Source organism: Crocodylus siamensis, chromosome 2, assembly GCF_052110815.1.
Source record: "Crocodylus siamensis isolate JL-2025a chromosome 2, ASM5211081v1, whole genome shotgun sequence".
Taxonomy (NCBI): Eukaryota; Metazoa; Chordata; order Crocodylia; family Crocodylidae; genus Crocodylus; species Crocodylus siamensis.
In genome coordinates this window covers 272,494,818-272,515,095 of record NC_143396.1, presented here as the reverse complement: position 1 = coordinate 272,515,095, position 20,278 = coordinate 272,494,818, and the positions used below count along the sequence as shown (strand labels likewise).

Genomic DNA, 20,278 nt, shown 5'->3' with positions numbered 1-20,278 from the left:
ATTTTTAAATATTTGCAGTCTATTAACTTGTGAGGCTACTGCTTACCTGGGTAATTGGAAAAAAGTCCCCTGATAGAGTGCCTTGTAGAACAAAGTTTCTAGTAGTGCCTATCAAAACAACATCACCTTTTCCTTCTGTTACAGTTCTGATTGGACCAAATTGCTCTGGAATCTGTATTTATAATAGAAAAATGGACGTGTTAGATTTGTACAAAATTACTTCTTAACAGTTTTTTGTAAAAAAACAAAAAAAAATTACAGATATCTGGTCTAACAAATTATGTTTTATAGAAGTAGCACAGCCTTGGATGAGGTCAAATCCATGGCTATATCATTTTTATATAAAATAAGCAAAATACTAGAGAGCAGGTCCTTAATTGGTATAAACAATCATAGTTCCACTACCTTCAATAGAACTAGACAATTTATCATCAGCTGAAGGTCTGTCTTTATAACACTGCCAAAAAAAATTATATTGTTGAGACATTAACTTTGCTTAGTTAAAACTATGTAAATCAGGTACTGAAAGGTTACAATTTCTGTAGTGATTTTAACTCAGCTGCATAGGTGCTTTGACTCATAAAGCATGTCCATCTTCATCTAAAGATCCTTCGTTGCTTAGACTTGGACTACTGCACATGCTAAGAAGCAACCTAAACCAGCCTGTGCACTTCACTCCCGAGTCTTCAGGTGAGGTATGTCTAGTGACCGGTGCTGAAAACACAAAAGTAGCATAATGCAAACCACACACAGAGCTTATGGTGGAGGTTGGGTTCCTACCCAAGTAGAGATTCATTTTAGGTCAATCTTATTCTGAGGGGACTGAGTCCCTGAAGGGTCCTCTAACCACCAAGATAGGAGGAGATAGGCTGACTGGGGATTTCCTCCCTTTTCCTGTTAAACCTGACCCACTGTCCAGCCAAGAGTGGGATCATAGGAAAGCAGGGCTGGAAGGCAAAGGCACCTCTCAAGTTCATCTAGTTCAGGAGTTGGCAACATTTTTGGCTGGAGTGCCAAAAGCACCAACCTCAACTTGTAAGATGTTGTGTGCCAGGGGAGGACAGCAGGGGAGCTGCAAAGGGCCCGATCCTTGTTCTGGCAACGCAGCTGCAGCCCCTTTCTCACCATCTGCCTAGAGGCACAGATGCACCTGCCACCAACCACAAGCCAGGCCACCGCAGAGCCCAGGCTGCCCACTGCAGAGCCCACCGCAGAGCCCAGGCTGCTTGCAGCAGGGGGTGGGGAGGCTACAAGCCACTGTACCAAGGTATGCAGAGCCATAGCCCAGCTAACTGCACATTTCTGGGCGGACAGCGGGTGAGCTGCAAAATACCCCATCCTTGTTGTGGTAACAGCCCTGCCTCCTTCCCCACCATCTGCCCTGAGGCACATGTGCCAAATAAAATGCCTTCCTGTGCCATGCATGTTGGGGGTTGGATGACCCCTGATCTAGTCCAGCCCCCTGTTCAAGGCAGGAACATCCCTGGCCATATTACCACTGCCAATAATGTCTGTGCAAGCTGCTCTTGAAAATTTCCAGAGATGGAGATACCACAACTTTCTGTTTCAATGCTTGACTTAACAGAATTTGCAGATTCACTGGAATCTGACAGGGCTGTGCTGTGAGTGGTTCTGCTGTGGCCTTGAACTTACAACCTCTGGGCTGTCAACCATGTACTTTAGCCCCCATGCCTTCCCAGCCCCCACTCCTTTTCCTGTCATGCAGGGGCACAGAAAAAAAACACATTTCTATCCTCTCTGAGGTATCTGAAGACTGTTATTAACATCTCTCCCTGTCTGCTTCTCTTCTCCAAACTAAAAAACTCTAGCCTCTCCTTATAAAGCTTGCTTCCCAGACCTAATAATTTTTGTCACTCTGCATTAGACTCTTTCTAAACTTTCCAAATCCTTCCTGAAGAGTGTAGCTCAAAATTAGACATAGTACTATATTCCAAGAGATATTTTTACTTAAATATTTTTGTAAGAAAGGGAAGCTGCATTTTGAAGTTGCAGATCTAATGCAATTTTAAGTAATGGATGAGATGATCAGATTGATCTAAATTCTAAACTTTAATATTCATATTGGCGCCCGCTGCCTTTTCTTTTAAATGTGAAAGTGCTCTTGGGCACATAAACGTTGGGAACCCCGGTCTAGTCTATCCAGGCCTTCTGGATCCTAGCCCTACCCTCCATAGTACCTTCAAAGTACCTTCAATTCCACCCAGTTATATTGTATATCCTCTGCAAATTTGCTAAGCTTGTACTTGATCCTATCATCCAAATCATCAATGAAGATATGAAAGAATATCAGACCTAGGACAGACCCCTGGGGAATCTGACTTAATACCTCCTCCCAACTAGACACTTAGCCATTAATAACTCAATGGTTGCGTCCAGATGAGTGCAGATGTTTTGTTCCCCAGGGACAAGTAGCAGCAAGATACCTGGTGCTGCCACTAGTTGTCCCTGAGGAATGCCCATGCCATGCACACTGTGGTATGTTGCAAGTTACCCTAGGTAGGGTAGAAGAGGCTGGGGCTAGCACCGAGCTGGCCCCATCAGCCTTACTTGGGTTTCTGGGGGTCTCCCAAGGCTGCTGCAGCAGTGATCCTGCCACACTGAGCCTGGCTAGCAATTGAGTGTGGCTCCAGCTGGCCAGGCCCCAGCTTTGGGTGGTGCATGCTGCCGCCACGTGCGCCACTCTGCTTTTTTTTCTGCAGGTTTTTTTGACTCCTGGATATACGGGGGGTCAAAAAACCCTGAGTATTGCTTCACTGCAGTGTGGAGAACAACTGAATGTGCAGTACAAGGCACCACAGATGTGTCTGTGGTACCACATATTGCATGGCTGCACCCATCCGGATGCAGCCAATGAGTACAAGGAGTTGAAGAATCAAGAGGGTAAGCAGGAGGGAGTTTTACTCTGTAACCCAGTGATTATAGCATTATCCTGGATGGTGGAATTCCTGGTGCGAGTTATTTCTTTAAAAATGGTAATGGGGCTGCTCTCACTACCTTATATCCATATTTGGCATATAGGCAGGGTGTGCTTTTCAGTGGGCGCACAATTCAAAAAGGATATGGAGAAGCTTGAGAGAGTCCAGACGAGAGCCACGCGCATGATCAGAGGTCAGGAAAACAGATCTTATGATGACAGGCTGAGAGCCACGGGACTCTTTAGCCTGGAAAAGCGCAGGCTCAGGGGTGATCTGATGGCCACCTATAAGTTTATCAGGGGTGAACACCAGGATCTGGGGGAACATCTGTTCACCAGAGCGCCCCAAGGGATGACGAGGTCGAACGGTCACAAACTCCTGCAAGACCGTTTCAGGCTGGACATAAGGAAGAATTTCTTTACTGTCCGAGCCCCCGAGGTCTGGAACAGTCTGCCAGCGGAGGTGGTTCAAGCACCTACATTGAACACCTTCAAGAGTAAATTGGATGCTTATCTTGCTGGGATCCTATGACCCCAGCTGACTTCCTGCCCTTTGGGCAGGGGGCTGGACTTGATGATCTCCCGAGGTCCCTTCCAGCCCTAATGTCTATGAAATCTATGAAATAAGTCACGTTTTAGACTGCCTTTTAGAACTGTCTTTAAATATAAGTGCTATCACCTCAGTTTTGTGAAGTTTTTGATAATTTCCATTCCAAGATATTAGTTTTCTGTCCTTTCCGCCTCCTGATACCAGCGTGCCATCTCGCAACATACAAAGTGCAAAAATACCACCCTCATGCGCTCCTTGGACTGCGTGGCTTATTCTATTGGTACCTAGGTACATGAAAAAAATATGTTATATTTATTTGATTGAATCTTTTTTTTACTCATTTTACTGCAGGATTATGTGGAGAGCCAAATGTACAATTTATCCTTGTACAACAAGGCCGAGACCCACAAAGGTAAGGGTGCAGACAGAAGTGCAGCTCCCCACTGTAACTGAGAATGCTTTGCAGGAAGCATTTGGAGTTACAACAATCCCCCGAACCAAATAGAAGTTCACTACTGGGCCAAAGGGGGGAGTGGGAATCTAGCTGCTAGCTGGGAGCCTGCAGCCAGTTTCCCCAAACAATGACTCCTCCTCTTTCCCAGCCTGTCCCTGTTTTCAGAATTATAGGGGGGAAAGGGAGCAGAGGGAGCTCATTCTAGGGGATTCCCCTGCTGGTGCTGGAGGGTTGGGTGGGTGAATTGGATGCTTATCTTGCTGGGATCCTATGACCCCAGCTGATTTGCTGCCCTTTGGGCAGGGGGCTGGACTCGATGATCTTCCGAAGTCCCTTCCAGCCCTAATGTCTACGAAATCTATCAATCTATGAAATTGGAAGCCCCCCACCTTGGGCGGGCGGGCACTCTAATACATCTACCCCACTCTCCAGCAGGGGCTAAAAACCCCCAGACCAAACTCCCTCTGCTCCCTTTCCCTCCTCCCATTCTGAAAACAGCTCGAGGCTGGGAGACAGTGGAGACAGAAGTTACAGAAGACACTATGTTTTGAAATGTCTTCCCTGACCCCTCAATACAACAAGGGTTCAAAATTGTATTCAATTGGCCATTTTTAAAGCTGTGTCATGCACTTTGAAGCCATGCGCTTGTGTTTGGCCATAGCTATTGACCACTTTCTGTGGCCAGATTAGGTGAAAATTGTCACTTCTGTCTGTGCCCTAAGTCCTATTTTAAGTGACTAACTCCCATTGAAACCAGTGACAGCTAGATACTTAAAAATCTTTATGGATCTGGTCCATAAACCTCTATACACAGACCCAACTGTTAGCTTACTTATCATAGGGAATCATTATGTATTGTGAAATACAAGGAGAATATATTAATGGTTCTGTTATTCAAATATACTCTTACCAACAAAGCATAGCCAACATCATTTTTAAGCCACACTTTAAAAAAAAAAAAAAGCCAGGGGTCATCATAAGAGACTTGCCTTGCTTGTTTGTCTTACTTTCCACATTACTTTTAACTTTAGAGAAATTGCATTACTTTCTTTCAGTTATTTTGATTAAAGAGAAAAACATTGTCCGTCACTTCTACTTTTCAGTAATACCCATAAGAGACCACACATTTGTTTTTATCCAAATCGTGTTTTATTCTCATCTTGCTACCGGAAATTTAAAATTTAAACTTCTACAGCAAATTGCATTTTATATTGTACTGTCAATTTTACAGGTGGTAAAACCAGAGAACTAAAACAAATGAGGACAGTCAACTATTGTTTAGGCTTTGGTACAAGGACCTAGAGAAGTCAAGTTTATTCTTGCTAAAATGTGAATACTCTTATATAAAAATTCAAAGCACTTCCTAGAATAAAGTCTTCTTATTTCAATGTAGCATACAAAACCATGTTTATAATCTGGTTTATCTTACCTTTTCCCCAAACTAAAATGTTTCCACTTGAGTCTCCTGTAATTGTATCACCATTTTCAGAAAAGGTCACACACAGGACAAATTTTGGCTTCTCTTGTTTCTGTGTGGTATGAAAATTAGTATATTCTCAGAACAGAACACTGTTCATTCATTTTAGTTGTATATATTAAATTTGTTTTAGTTGTAGATCACAGATTAATTAAACTTACACATATACAGTCTTAGTATTATTATTATTAGAGTAATTACTTCCTTTCCCCATCCTCATAGAAACCCACCCCCAGAAGCTGTTATAGGTTTGTAGAAATTAAGTTAAGTTATGTCAGCAAAGCTTGAGAATTTGTTGAAGAACAGAGTGCAAGTTCTGTGGTGCTAAGGTGCTTTGAGGACATTTATGTCAAAGATGAACCTACACATTATACTGCTGTTCCAAATTGAGGCCATCTTTAAAAATGAGTCTGAAATCAGAATCATAGGGTTGGAAGGGATCACCAGGATCATCTAATAATCCAACTCTGTGTGTAGATACATGATTTCCTGTTCCTAAGCCATCCCAGACAGATGTCTATCCACAGTCTTCTTGGAAAACCGCCACCAAGAAATTCCACAACTTCTCTGGGTAGGTTTTTCCATTGTTCGACTGTTATTATACATAGGAATTTTAATAAAAAAAATAGAGAATCAAAATACAATTCAATAAAAATAAAGTGAGATTAAGACATATGAAATACTGCCAGCTTTAAAGTATTCATAACACTGGCTTGCTTAAGGAGTTAGAATTTAAAAAATAGAAGCCAACTAGTACATACTGTATTTTTGTTGGCCCAAAGAAATGCACAAGCTAATTCTATTCCATCTCGGAGAAAAGGCAGCAAAAGGGCATAGCAGCCCCCCTGGCTCTCCAGGGATCTGGCAGACTTCCTGAGGCTAAAAAGAAAGGCCTACAAAGGATGGAGGATGGGATTCATCTCCAAGGAGAAATATTCTGCACTGGTCCGGTCCTGCAGGGAGCAAACCAGGAAAGACAAGGCTGCAACTGAACTCCAACTAGCTTCAAGCATCAAGGACAATAAAAAGTCCTTTTTCAGATATGTGGGGAGCCGGAGGAAAACCGAGGGCAACATTGAACCCTTGCTGAACCAGATGGGACAACTGATGCCCAGGAAAAAGCCAATCTATTAAATGGGTACTTTGCGTCTATCTTTCATCAGTCCCATGGGATGCCCATGCCCACTATGGCACAGGGTGATCCGGGTGAGGGAGATCCTCTGCCCTCCATAAATGCCAAACCTCATGAAGGAACACCTTGAGAGGCTGGATACCTTCAAGTCAGCCGGCCCTGACAATCTACACCCCAGGGTACTCAAAGACTTGGCGAGCATCATAGCCCAGCCCCTGGCACAGATCTTTGAGAGCTTCTGGCGCTCTGGTGTAGTGTTCGAAGACTGGAAGAAAGCCAATGTGGTGCCTATCTTCAGGAAAGGGAGGAAAGTGGATCCAGCAAACTACAGGCACATCAGCCTGACTTCTATCCTGGGGAAGATTTTTGAAAAGTTTATTAAAGAGGCCATCCTTAATGGACTGGCCAACACCAACATCCTGAGGGACAGCCAGCATGGGTTTGTTGCAGGTAGGTCTTGCTTAACCAATCTCATTTCCTTCTATGACCAGGTGACTTATCACCTGGACAAGGGAGAAGAGATTGATGTCATATATCTCGACTTCAAGAAAGCCTTTGATCTGGTATCCCATGATCACCTCTTGGCGAAACTGGCCAATTGTGGCCTTGGGTCCACCATGATCTGCTGGCTGGGAAATTGGCACCATGGTCGCACCCAGAGGGTGGTGGCTGACAGAAGTCAATCGTCATGATGCCCTGTGACCAGTGGGGTCCCCAAAGGCTCTGTCCTTGGACCCATACTGTTCAACACCTTCATTAATGAATGTGGACATTGGAGTCAGAAACAGACTGGCCAAATTCGCCCATGACACCAAACTTTGGGGCAAAACATCGACACCAGAAGACAGGCGGGCAATCCAGGCTGACCTGGACAGGCTCAGCAAATGGGCAGACGAGAACCTGATGGTGTTTAACACCGAAAAATGCAAGGTTCTCCACCTTGGGAAGAAAAACCTGCAGCATCCTTATAGGCTTGGCAGTGCTACACTGGCTAGCACGTGGAAGAAAGAGACTTGGGGGTCATCATTGACCACAAAATGAAGACGAACCTGCAATGTGATGCTGCAGCTAGTAAAGTGACCAAAATGCTGGCTTGCATCCATAGATGCTTCTCAAGCAAATCCCAGGATGTCATTCTCCCCTTGTACTCAGCCTTGGTGAGGCCGCAGCTGGAGTACTGTGTCCAGTTTTGGGCTCCACAATTCAAAAAGGATGTGGAGAAGCTTGAGAGAGTCCAGAGGAGAGCCACGCACATGATCAGAGGTCAGGAAAACAGACCTTATGATGACTGGCTGAGAGCCATGGGGCTCTTCAGCTTGGAAAAGCACAGGCTCAGGTGTGATCTGATGGCCACCTATAAGTTTATCAGGGGTGACCACCAGGATCTGGGGGAACGTTTGTTCACCAAAGCGCTCCAAGGGATGATGAGGTCGAACAGTTATAAACTACTGCAAGACCGTTTCAGGCTGGACATAAGGAAGAATTTCTTTACTGTCCGAGCCCCCAAGGTCTGGAACAGCCTGCCATCGGAGGTGGTTCAAGCACCTACATTGAATGCCTTCCAGAGTAAATGGGATGCTTATCTTGCTGGGAACCTATGACCCCAGCTGACTCCCTGCCCTTCGGGGGTTGGACTGGATGATCTTCCGAGGTCCCTTCCAGCCCTAATGTCTATGAACTCTATGAAATGGAGACAAACAGTTAGAAGGGGACACTGGTTTTTTATGGTTTTGTTTTTTTTTAAATACTCTGTTTCTGCACTGTGCAAGACACTCAGCTAGAAGCCAGAAGCACCCAAAATTAGCAACGGCAGTTACTACTAGTGCTCAGTAAGCTATATAAGCACTCTTCATTTACAATGAAGCTATATAAGCACTCTTTATTTACAATGAACAGTCTTGCAGGTCTCATATGTATTCATCATCTCAGTCAATCAGTGCTTGGGAATGAAGTTACAAATTTGAGTTAAAGACTGTCCTGTGGACTCTTAATGGTTGATCTATGCAGGAGCAAGAGATGTGTCAGCTAAGTTTATGAAAAATCCTAGAAAGACATAATTGTCTAGTATTCTATGTTTCAGGATAATTAATCTAAGGTACAGGATAAAAAGGGAATGAAAATGGGAAAAGTGACAAAATTAAACATAATATTCTTCAGCACACTGTCCCCTTTACACAGAGAGCATGCCCACGGACTTTTTTGTATAGTTGTATGTGTACATGTCTGATACCCGCTATTGTAGTTCACTGGTACAATCCCTGTTTACCACTCGGGAGATCTGGGTTCGATTCCTGTATGTGAATACAACTGCAGCCATCAAGGCACCAAATGCCCGGATTTGGTTTGGCCTTTGGATTCTGTCTCAATCGTCTAAAGGGAGCATGGAAGGTCTGAGCGGCCTCCAATCATTCATACTCCTACCTAGGCATACTTGTCAAAGACCCTGGTGACCTCTCGTGCATACACCATGATCCAGAAGGATCAATGGCTCCCTATTAATGTATCTGAGCAGAATGAAGAAAAAAGCCATTCAATTCTAAGTCATTTGCATGAATACAGTGATGTCTCTCAAACTTTCATTTAAAAACTGACATACTTATTTTGGAGAGGTGGCCAAATATGGAAAGTTTCAACCCAAAACGAATTTAAAAAAATATTATGAGAAAATGATAAAAGAAGGGTAGGGACTGAAATGAAAACTACATTCATTTCTACACCCAGGATAGCTTCATCATGCTATACAAATACTATACAAAATAAAGAATAAAGTATGATAAAACAGCAAGTGTAAATAACGTGGTGTTTTGATTCATTTAAACCTTAATTTAGCTGGACTACTATAGGTATAGCATACTGTAAAGAGTTAAGAACACATGTTGTTTTACCTCAAATAATCCTTGCTTTTTAATAAGGGCATTGCCTTCTAATGTCCAAAAGTAAAGGTGTGATTTTCCACAAGTAACAATTATATTTGTGTCTGTAGGATGAAAATCTGCAGCAAATACAGCCTCATTAGAGCACTTGGAAAGAAAGAGAGAAACAATGTATCAAAAACTAATATACAATATGATTCATTTGAAAGTGTTTTCTTGTTAATCAAATCATGTTATAGTATGTAGTAGAGAAATTCCCTGCCACTTTTTTCCCCTTGCTTTAACTGAAAAGAGACTATGAAATAACAAGTCCTTTGAATGGAAAATCTTAAAGTTTAGATGAGGCTTACCAATTTTGAAATCAGGATCAAAAGTTAACATAATACTCCCTTTAAAACTGTGGAATATTGTCAGGACAAGGCAGTATGTAAAAGTTACCATTAGCTTACAGCAGCGGTACCCAGTTCATTTGGCATCACCAGTCAGATGAGCGGCACAGGCCTGGTTCATCGGCCAGTGTGGAAATGTCATCTGGCACACTGGGCTGGACTTTGGCAGTAGCAGCATTAATTGCTGTGGTTCCTAGAGCTGTGGCAGCTGCCATGCCTCCCACTACTAAATTTCCAGCCCTGCGAGCAGCCCTACAGCCCAGATGATATGGCTCCACACTCTGGATCCAGCCTGTGGGGCTCCCCATAGGTCTATAAATTTGGTAGCAGGTCAGGTGGTGGTAGTGTTAACTGTTGCAACTCCCAGAGCCAATAATGCCACTCCCAGAATGACAATTAATGCTACCACTGCTTTCCATACTGCCGAATTTCCAGACCCACGGGGAGCTCTGAGGGCCATACCTTGGACACCTCTGGCTTACAGCATTTCTTTTCTGCATGTCTCTTATAAATCCCTAGAGTTGCTTGTTAAAATTTCCTAGTGAATTGTAGCAAGACTGACAGCAAAAAAGGAAAAGGATATTGGGCTACTTCCAAAAGAAAGAAGAAATATTCAAATTAGGCACATTTTCTATTCTTTGCCTTTTCTAAATCTGAAACCACTACTGAGAATTAAAAGGCACAGAATGTTAAAAGTATAAAAATAAATTATATGGCAAGAAATTCAGATCTACATACAAGCAAATAGTAGTACACAAAATATCTTATTGCAACACCTTAACATCTGCCAGTTTTTCTTCCTTCTGCCAGTCCCATACAGAAAGCACATGATCATTTGAGTCATCCACTGAACAAACGGTGCTTCCTCCATTCTAGAAGAAAAAAAAACTAAATAATGTATTTAAAAAAAAACAACTTAAGACTGCCTCGGTACACCTCTAAAAGTAATTAAATTGTCCTGCCTAATTAACTTGCACAGTATTTAACTTCCAGTTAAAGTCCTTAGTTAAAAATCCTAGGGTATTTATTTATAGAAGCAGGGGGGTGCTTTAATTCGAGTGGCTCTGAGAGCCACTCTAATTAAAGTGCCCGAAGCGTCTCGTGTATCAGTGTGCCTACACTTAAAAATGGCCAACGAGGAGATTTATCTAAAGCTCATCAAACAAGCTTTGAATAAAAGTCCCCGCTGCTACTTTTTAAGCACAGGGATACTGATACACGAGATTCTGGAGGCTGCTGGAACGCAATAATTACCACACTCTGGAAGACTCTATTAATCGAGTCTGCTCTGCTGTAATTAGTGCATCAGAGCATCCTCGCGGCTCACATATAGGTCCCCTATAGATCTAACTGAAGTAAATCATGGTGCTTTGCCTGGCTAGAACAAGATTTATCCCTCAAAGTTTCAAGAATGATGATTGGGGGAATTGGTCTGTGCACTGCTTAAGAATTCCATTTGATACTGAGGACTCTGAACAGGGACCTAAGTCCACCAATTTTGAATGTGGATCTTGGTTGACTTTTGTCACTTTTCTTTATATCTGTGAGGGACTAAAATTCAAAAGGATGGTGACACAAAATTAACAGGAGAGTAGAGGTGCACCAATACAATCAGTCCATATCGTATTGGCACCAATTAAAGGAAAATTGACATTATCGGCAATGGGCTTTTTTTGGCAGATGTGGCTGACAGTGTCGCCAATAAATGCCACATGTATGCACACAGCTGCAGCCCAGTAGCATGGAGAGCAGCATCCAGCTGGTAAGTCTGTGCGGGAGAAGGAAGGGGCATGGGGGGAGCGGGGGGCAGATCGAGGGCCCCACAGTGAGGGAAAGAGTGCAGCTGAGTCGGGGGCAGGGACAGGCAGTGCCCAGCTGCAACAGGGGAGATGTGGGACAGAGCCGTGAGCAGCTCATGTGGGGGGCTGAGTGGCTCCTGCCACTACATGCACCCCGGGGGAGGCATGGGGGGCATATGCCCCACAGATCTGTGTGCATGGTAAGGGCAGGCTACCGTTGCATTCTCATGCTTAGGGGCTGCGCCAGGCTCTTCCCTGCAGCTGTAATCAGGCTGGGCCAGGCAGGATGTGGTGGGCAGCAGCAGCACTGGGAAGGGGACTATGGGGGTGCTGTAGTGGTATCTCTAGCCCACCCCATAACCCACCCTCCCAACACCACCACTGCCAGGCCCACCCGAGCACAGCTGCTGAAGGAGGCCAGCACACCCCATAAGCATGTAGTGGCAGCCCACCCTTGCCCGCACAGATCTAGGGGACACATGCCCCCCCATGCCTCCCCTGGGGTGAGTGAAGCGGTGGGAGCCACCCCCACCATGCGCCCTGCTTAAGCCACCAGCATCATCCTGCGTCCTGCCCTGCCCCAGCCCCACACCTTCCCTCACCATGGGGGTCTCGATCTGCTCCCTCTGCATGCCCCTTCCCACTCCCAGGCCCCTGTCCTCACACACACTTACCAGCTGGATGCTGCTCTCCAAGCTGCCAGGCTGCATATTGGCAATCGAATCGGGATCAACCAATGTGGCTGGTCAATAAATCGGCCATTGGTATCAGCCCAAAAAATCTTTATCGGTGTATTCCTACAGAAGAGGACTGTTAATCCTCAATGGTTCTCTATTCACATTCCTTGGAATAAGAGCTGGCTATTACAAAGGCAAATTAGTTTTTCTAGTCTGAGTTCTAAGTTTAGAAGTTAACTAAGCAAAGGCAGACAAATTTGACTGTCAATCAGTCAAATTTAGTACCATGTGATAAAGAGAACTGGCTTTTATAAAAACAACTCTCACCTTTTTAGAAAAAAGTATAGAAGAAAATTTGTTGAAAGGAGCAACTCCTTATTCTGGAAGGCAAAACTTGTCTGGGATGGGCAAGAGAAAAAAGGAGGAACCTGGACTCACTAGAATGCCTTAAACTAAACCCAAAGAATATGCAAGAGTGATAAAGTACCACAGACTGGAGACTGCACATAGGTATGTGTTATTTATTTAGACCTGTACATTTATTTTGCTAGGTAAAGAGTAAATAAGTCTTCTAACCACTTGGAAAGCTAGTGTGTTTGTTTGCTTTCTTTATGAAGAGGTAAACTGAATACCAGGGTATCCACATTGTGGAACTCTGGGATATTTGTAAGCTGTGGGAAGGTCAGAACTGTTGCAATTGGGTTAGGGAAGTTAGGCTACAAGATCTCATCCCTGTGAAAAGACAGAAGACAGGGAGTCTATGCCCAAAAAAATATGCGAGAGAGAGAAAATAATGAGAAAATAATGAGAGCAGGAAGCTTAAAAGTACGTAAGAGTTCTGTGATGAGACTAGCATAGAAGTCTAGGTATCACATGGGCTCCATCTGCCTGATTGGCCATCAAATCCATCAGGAAGAGTTTAACTTAAAATAGCTTCATTATGTTTGGCACACAAATTTGATGAAAGCATGCATTTACTTACAGATTTAGAAAAAGCGATACAGGTGACAGCACGGTCAAAAAAACCCATTCCGATGACATGGAGAGTATTCAAAGTAACAGAATCCCAAACACGTACGTGGGGTGGTAATTGCTGTAAAACAAATTGAAACAGCAGCTGAGACCATCTCTGTAAAGATCTTCATTTAAAAAAAATGTAAAGATCATCTTCATTTTTAAAACTGGAAAATACCTGACAACCCATTTCAGTTCAACTGCATAAAATTGTTTTATGGAGAAGAATCTTATCATCAGTCTCCCTTCTTACAACAGTGATCATAACCAATTTTTTTCAACCTAAAATAATCAATCTGGTATATGGAAACCACCAAAACAGAATTATTTCCAAATCAAATTTACATTTTTAAATGGTCTTCTAACCACCATATGTGGTAATAACAAATATCATGAAGACAGAAGTACTTCTTAAATCCACTAGAGGGCAGTCCTTGTAAATGTATGGTGATTTAAAGCATCATGTGAAGGCAGATGGGAACAGTAGCACAAAATTTGTTCAATCTATGCAATAAAAACCAAACTCTGCAGTGCATGTACACATGTGCGTGTGCATGTACACATGTGTGTGCAAGATGGAGAAGGAGAGGAAAATGAAAGTTCCAGTGCCTGAGAAAGATTAGCAGCCATTACCTTTGGTCTCTTATCAATTATAATCCATAAATAAATATCTTTAAAAAAATCTTACAAAAGAAGCAGGTCTGTTTGGTAATGTCATTGGACTCAACTATGTATTTGGAACAAACTACCTTTCTGGGCATAAAATATGCCCTTCCTCAGGTCACTAATGAAGTCACACAGTCACAAAAACAAAGTTCAAGGGACAGAATCTTGGGGTGTGTTACACATGCTGGGGAGGGCATGGGTGACTGGTGCCTCCTATGTCTGGGGGGGCACAGCACACCACTACCTCCCCCCACTCCTCCCTGGGCCACTCTCCCTTCCCCCCGTAAGAGCCCCAGGCTTACCTGTCTCCCAGCAGCAGGAACAGAACCTCTGCTGGGGGATCAGAACACGCTCTTTACAGGTAGGTAGGGGCCGTGCAGGGGAGGGAGGCGGGGCAGCACTCTGGTTGGTCGGAGCGCTCTCTGATGGTCTGGGCTCCAGAGTGCTGTCAGGGAGGGCGGGGCTGGGTAGAAAACCAGAACATTTAAAAAATGTCCCTGGCTGTACAATTGGGCTGGTAGGGATCTGCTCCACATCTGGCCCCGTCCAGGGCAGTGCCAAGTTGGGGTGCAAAGGGCCCCCCAGCACTTTTGGGGGCCAATTTTAGGGGGGGCACATGCCCCCCCATGTCCCCTCTACCAGTCGCCTATGGAGGGGTCTATAATTAGAGCAACTCTCAGAGCCTCTCTAATTACAGCACCCAGTGAACCTGGTTTAGAAAAAGACATTCAAAAACTGGAGCCTGAATTGATTCAATCTTTGCAGGTTAGTCTGAACTGATTTGAAAGTGTACATGCATTCACGTTTAATTCTGGAAATGCAGGCATATGCCTGCAGTGGCTCAGGCTTCAATGCTGGGGAGGTGAAGGGGGTCCCCTACAGCAGCCCTCCCTTTCCTTTGGCAGCAGCCACAAGGCTGGAAGGAATAAAGGCTAGGGAATAAACTATGGCTCCTGCTGCACCACACAGTGCTACTTGGAGCAGGGGGAGCTTCCTTTAGCCTAGCCACTTCAGCCCAGCTCAGGTTGAAGCCACCAAGCTGAAGGAAACTCCTGCAGCCCTAAGCGGATCTGCACCCTGAGGCAGGAACAGGAGCCACAGCTGGAGGTGAATGGAGAAAAATAGTCCTGCTGGGCCTGGCGGTTTCTGCCCTGTGCGTGGAGCTTTGGCTGCAGCCCCAGACACCCTCCACCTTCCAAGGCATCTGGGAGCAGGAGCAAGAGCTCCGTGTATTGGGAAGAAGCTGAAGCTGAAGCTTCCTGCTCCCCACATCCAGTGCAGCTGCAGCAGCAACAGCTGGAGGCGAGGAGGGCAGAATAGCCCCCATGGCTCTCACCAGCCTGAAGCTGGTTGTGCGCCTGCAGCCCAGAGTACTGCACAAGACAGGGGCACAGTGGTAGCTGCTGGGCTTGAGCTGGCCCAGAAAGCTCCCCAGCCAGTTCTCACCCATCTTGCTGGGCCAGGCAGTCACAGATCCGCAGCAGGCTGGGAAGGGTGCTGCCCCCGTGGACCAGCACTGCGGCACCCTTTGCAGCTGGCTGGGACTCCATGACAGACACCTGGCTTGGGTGCAGGGAGCCGCGCGGCCCCCATGGCTCCAGCCTGGGCTGCAGCCCACTGAGAAGGGCCCAGCCCCAGTGGTCCAGCCTGGGCTGGCCCTTTTGCCTCCACCCTCAGCAGCACTCTCAGGACAGCTCAGCTTCCCCTGCCACTGGAATGGGGAGAGGGAGAATGGCTGACTGGGGCTGCAGTCTCCCAGTAGAAGGGTGAGGGAATAAACCCCCTCCCTGCTCCCTTTGCCTCAGGGGGCCATGTATCTGGCCATGCTCCCACTCCTGCTCAGGCTAGAGAGCAGAGGGGAGGGTCCAGCCAAGCTCTCTGGAACAGAGCACAGCTTTGCCCAGAGCTGCAAAGCATCTGGAATGCTGGGGGACTCTGGTTTAACTTAAAATCAGGAAGGAGCTTGGGACAGAAGTTGCGTAAACTGGTTTGACCCAAATCAGTTAAGTCTGATACTATATTCAGCCAAGTTTATCTTAAACCAGTTTCACCTATTTTGAAACCGGTTTATGTGCACTGAACTTATGTTTTGTTACAGGTTTAAACCAGTTTCTGATCACTTAGTTTCATAGTTTCTAGGGTTGGAAGGGACCTGAGTAGATCTAGTCCAACCCCCTGACATGGCAGGAAAGAATACTGGGGTCAAACGACCCCAGCAAGGTATACATCTAGCCTCCTCTTAAAGACCCCCAGGGTAGGAGCCAGCGCCACTTCTCTTGGAAGTTGGTTCCAGATCCTAGCCGCCCTGACAGTGAAGTAGCACCTCCTGATGTCTAGCCTGAATCTACCCTCTGCCAGCTTGTGACCAATATTCCTGGTCACTCCTGGTAGTGCTTGGGTAGTGTCTGCTGGTCCCCCCCTAACTAGTCTGTAACTTAAACCAGTTTATGTGCACCTTCTGTCCCTAGCCCTCATGCACTAGCATCCCCACACTTCAAAATGGTGGGGATAAGGGGGGGTATGTTATCTAAAGCTTGTTGACCAAGCTTTAGTTAAAGCACCCCAGCATTTTGAAGCGTGGGGACGCTGACACACAAGACACAGAGGCTGGCTGGAGCGTGGCAATTACCATGTTCCAGCAGACTCAATTAATTAGATGCTGCTAAGTAGCATGGTGTAGTGTTTTCTGTTCAACAGCTGGTCACAATGGTCAGTTGCATGTACTGTACGACTCATCCAAACAGAAATCACCACTCTCCTCTGCCCTCCATGATCCTCCCATTCTTATCCTTTTACAGATTCCTCTTGATCATAGCATGCTCCCATTTCTTCTCCAGAGCCTCTCTTTCAAACCTCCTAGAATTTATATAGCACTGGTGTAATTAAAAGGGAGAAACTGAGGCACCAGCCTTGGGCACCAACTTAGGTGATGGTCAGGGGGTGCACACAGTAGCAGGGTGACTGGAACAGCTGCCCCAGACACTGACTTGGGTCACTACAGCCACACAATTGTTTTGGCAGCAAGATGGCGGCTGGAAGTTGCCACTGCCCCCATCTGTCACAGCTGCCCAGGGCACCTGACTGCCTTGTTATGCCTCTAGGTGCAAAAACAGCAGCCACTGCATTGCAGGCCTGGCCACTGCCATCACCACCACATCCCCATGCACCTATGCCCACCCAAGGCACAAAACTGCCTAGTTATGCCTCTACCATATGGAACAGAGCTAGAGAGTCAGGCAGCATGAGAAGCCACAGATTGAACTTGATACTACTACTAGCTAATCTTGGCACAGTACAATAAGGAAGAACACAGATCTTGCATTTTTACTTCTTTTAAATTCAAGAGAGGCTTAATTGCAGCACAAAAGAAGCTTCTCTCTTCTGCAACCATGGCGAGAACAAAGACATACTCTTATGAAATATTATTAAAAAAACAGTATACTCACTTTTCCATCCTTAGATGTTCCTGCAACCTGACCTGTTGCTATGGTGATCCTATCAGGATGGACAGCTAGGCTAGAAATAAAAAGTACTGTCACACCTCACATTTAAAGCATTGATGGAACATTTTATGCAAGCTAAAATAATCAGATGTCTTAGCATTATTACTTTAGTCACAAAGTATTATGCATCCTCAAAATATAACAGCTAAAAACATATATTAATACAATATAGACAACTACATTTATGCTATTTTTCCCCTTATTTTCCCCATAACAACTCAGCAAGATAGTGCCAGTTAGTGATTTTTTTATGCCCACCTAATAACATACAGGACAGCAGTCCAGTTTTACTTAGAACTTTTCCAGAGCACGAGATTGGATACTAATCCTAAATGTAATAAAAATGAACTATTGTTAGCCTCTTCAAAATTCTCAAAAGGTAAAAATTAGGTCACTCAGAAAATAATGATCCAGAACTAAAGTGCACCTTTTCGTGCCTAGAATCAGCAACCCGGAGAATCAAAAGGTAATCAACAATCATTAGGGTAGCAAAAAATAAACTGAAAAGTTGTTTTAATGTAATGTACAGAAGAAAGCAAGCCATGCTGCTAGTATCGAGTTAATTCTTCTTTCACATTAGCTGCTGCCCACTTAGTAGCAGAACATAAGGCAAAATTAATTTTGGCATAAGAAATTTAGTTGGCTTTATATTAAAGAACATCATCCACTTTCTAATATACCTGAATGCTTTGAAATATTTTAGGAGTAGAGAGTTTAGAGACAGAAAATGTGAAGGAACCAAAATGCTAGTCTCATTGTAAAACAACTAGGTTATGTAGAGAGCTCAGTTTTATGTAACATTCTGATGGTGCTGAACAGTTAAGTTGAACCTAGCTTTGATTATTAGTCCACTTATATCTTTGCATAATGACGAATGGATTTCATCATGCTTAACCTAGTTCACAATGCAACACTGAAGCCTACTTCAGAAGGAAGGACAAAAGTAAATTTGAGCATGACTATGAATGGTAACAGAAAGCTTAAGAACAAACAAATGATGTTCTTAAAAATGTATCTTTAAGATTTGGGGTCAATATGGCAAGAGAGACCATAAAACCTCAAATGAAGTTAAGCAGGCATTTAAGAACAAACTCAAACTTCTAGGTTTTCCATCTTTTCTACATATGCAAAAAACACATCACAGGAACAAAACAAAGAAAACCAGAATGCTGTATTCATGAACCTTTTGTTCCAAACCAAGTAATGGTTGTATATGGATTAGAAAGCGATCTTTAGAAGAAAATTCAAAACGTTAGCAAGCCTCTTAGGGCACATCCACACATGCAAGCACATGCACTTGCAGCAGTTCAGATAGAAGCTGTGCAAATCTGAGCTGGGGCTTTTTGCCTCAGCACATGTGCCCGGACACGCACTTCCATGTGGTGCAAGTTGTGCTACTTGGGGCAAAATAACCCTGTCTGGCTCCTCCTGGATCTGCAGGCAGGGAGAGCTAAAGTCAGCACCTGTGCTGACCCCAGCAGTGTAAAAAGCTGCCCTGTCCTGTGCCCAGCAGTACAAAAAGCTGCCCTGACAAGTAGCTCAGGGCTACTCGCTCTCAGGAGCTTCTGGGGCCCAGCCAATTGATACCTGGGGACACTACCCCTTGTGCCAGCCTGACTGCTGAAGCAGCCCTGAGAGTTCCCTAGACCCTTTACCCACTGCAGCGGTCTGGTAGTAGGGGCTGCTGCCTGGCTGTGACGTGCTGCGCACCTGCCAGACCCGGATGGGGACTGCACAGCCAGTAGAGGTATCTGCCCCTCTGGGCCAGCTGCCAGTGGACTGTGGCTGAAGAGTTGGCCTTTGTGAGGCACTACTGCCATGTGTGACCCTACCTGGCCATCTGAGCAGCTATTGCTCAGAAGGTGTTCCCAGTGTGGTGACCTGCTTTGAACTGTTAAAGCATGTCCTCCTTATCCCTAACTGGTAGGCCACCTGCAGCTGGGTCCAAGGTGCCAGTTTTGAGCAGGCTTCTCTGCCTGGGTCCTGCCACTTGCCTCCATAGCAGGAATTCTGGTGTTCCCTATTTGAAAACTGAAAAATCCCTGATAAAAAAAAAAAATCTCAAAGTCACTCTGTAAAATACCCTGAAATCCACGTTGCTCCACAATTAAAATGGAAGACTACTATATATACAGACAGAGAGACAGTAATCAGTTGGGCAATGTTGTATTGATATATCTGCAGTGTTAAAGCAATTTGGAAACCTATCTGTGTCTCTATCATCATAATAAAATGAATTCTAAATACCTATATGTTTTTGCCCGTTTTCCTTTGGTTTTCTTTCCACAGACCAGTTAGAGCTCCCCCTGACCCCTTCAGTAACCAGAATGTGGGGACAGCTGCCCCTGCAGCCACAGCTCCTGCCAGCAGGCCTCATCCTGTCTGGCAGGTGGGTATGCAGGGTATGTGCTGGGGGTGGTGGAGATGTGGGTGGCTGTGGAGGGATGCAGGGCTGTGGGGTGCAGCCCCCTCCACAGCTCATGGACTGCCCCCCCCACAGGGCTCACAGCCTCCCCAACAGGGGCCACATGGCCCGTGCAAGGGTCTACCACCCTCCCCTGCAAGGCCCACATGCCCCCCATTTTTGCTTCTCCCCCTGGGTTACTGCCCTGCTCAGCACCACCCCTGCTTGCACCCCCAGACCTCCAAAGGCTGCCCCACCTGGCGCCAGCCTCCCAGCACTTTAAAAAAAAAAAAAAAAAAAAAAGCCCCACAACACTCACTGGCAATAGCAGCTGCTGTTGGGTACACTGGGGCTTCCTGGCTGGTAAGTAGGAGAAGGAGGGGGGGCGCTGGAGGAGGGAGAGGG

General features: G+C 45.2%; 1 protein-coding gene across 6 annotated transcripts in view; it reads right to left on the bottom strand.

Annotated features, from left to right (window-relative positions):
* EML1 (EMAP like 1) overlaps positions 1 to 20,278 on the bottom strand; it is a 338,018-nt gene that overhangs the window by 170,898 nt on the left and 146,842 nt on the right. For all 6 annotated transcript variants that reach the window (XM_090034008.1, XM_090034006.1, XM_090034003.1 and 3 more), the window contains 7 exons: positions 17,413 to 17,482; positions 13,269 to 13,379; positions 10,587 to 10,682; positions 9,434 to 9,568; positions 5,369 to 5,468; positions 3,615 to 3,769; positions 47 to 172 (listed from right to left, as the gene is read on the bottom strand). In XM_090034008.1, the coding sequence (XP_089890134.1) occupies positions 47 to 172; positions 3,615 to 3,769; positions 5,369 to 5,468; positions 9,434 to 9,568; positions 10,587 to 10,682; positions 13,269 to 13,379; positions 17,413 to 17,482 (793 nt within the window). The remainder of the gene's footprint in view (positions 1 to 46; positions 173 to 3,614; positions 3,770 to 5,368; positions 5,469 to 9,433; positions 9,569 to 10,586; positions 10,683 to 13,268; positions 13,380 to 17,412; positions 17,483 to 20,278) is intronic.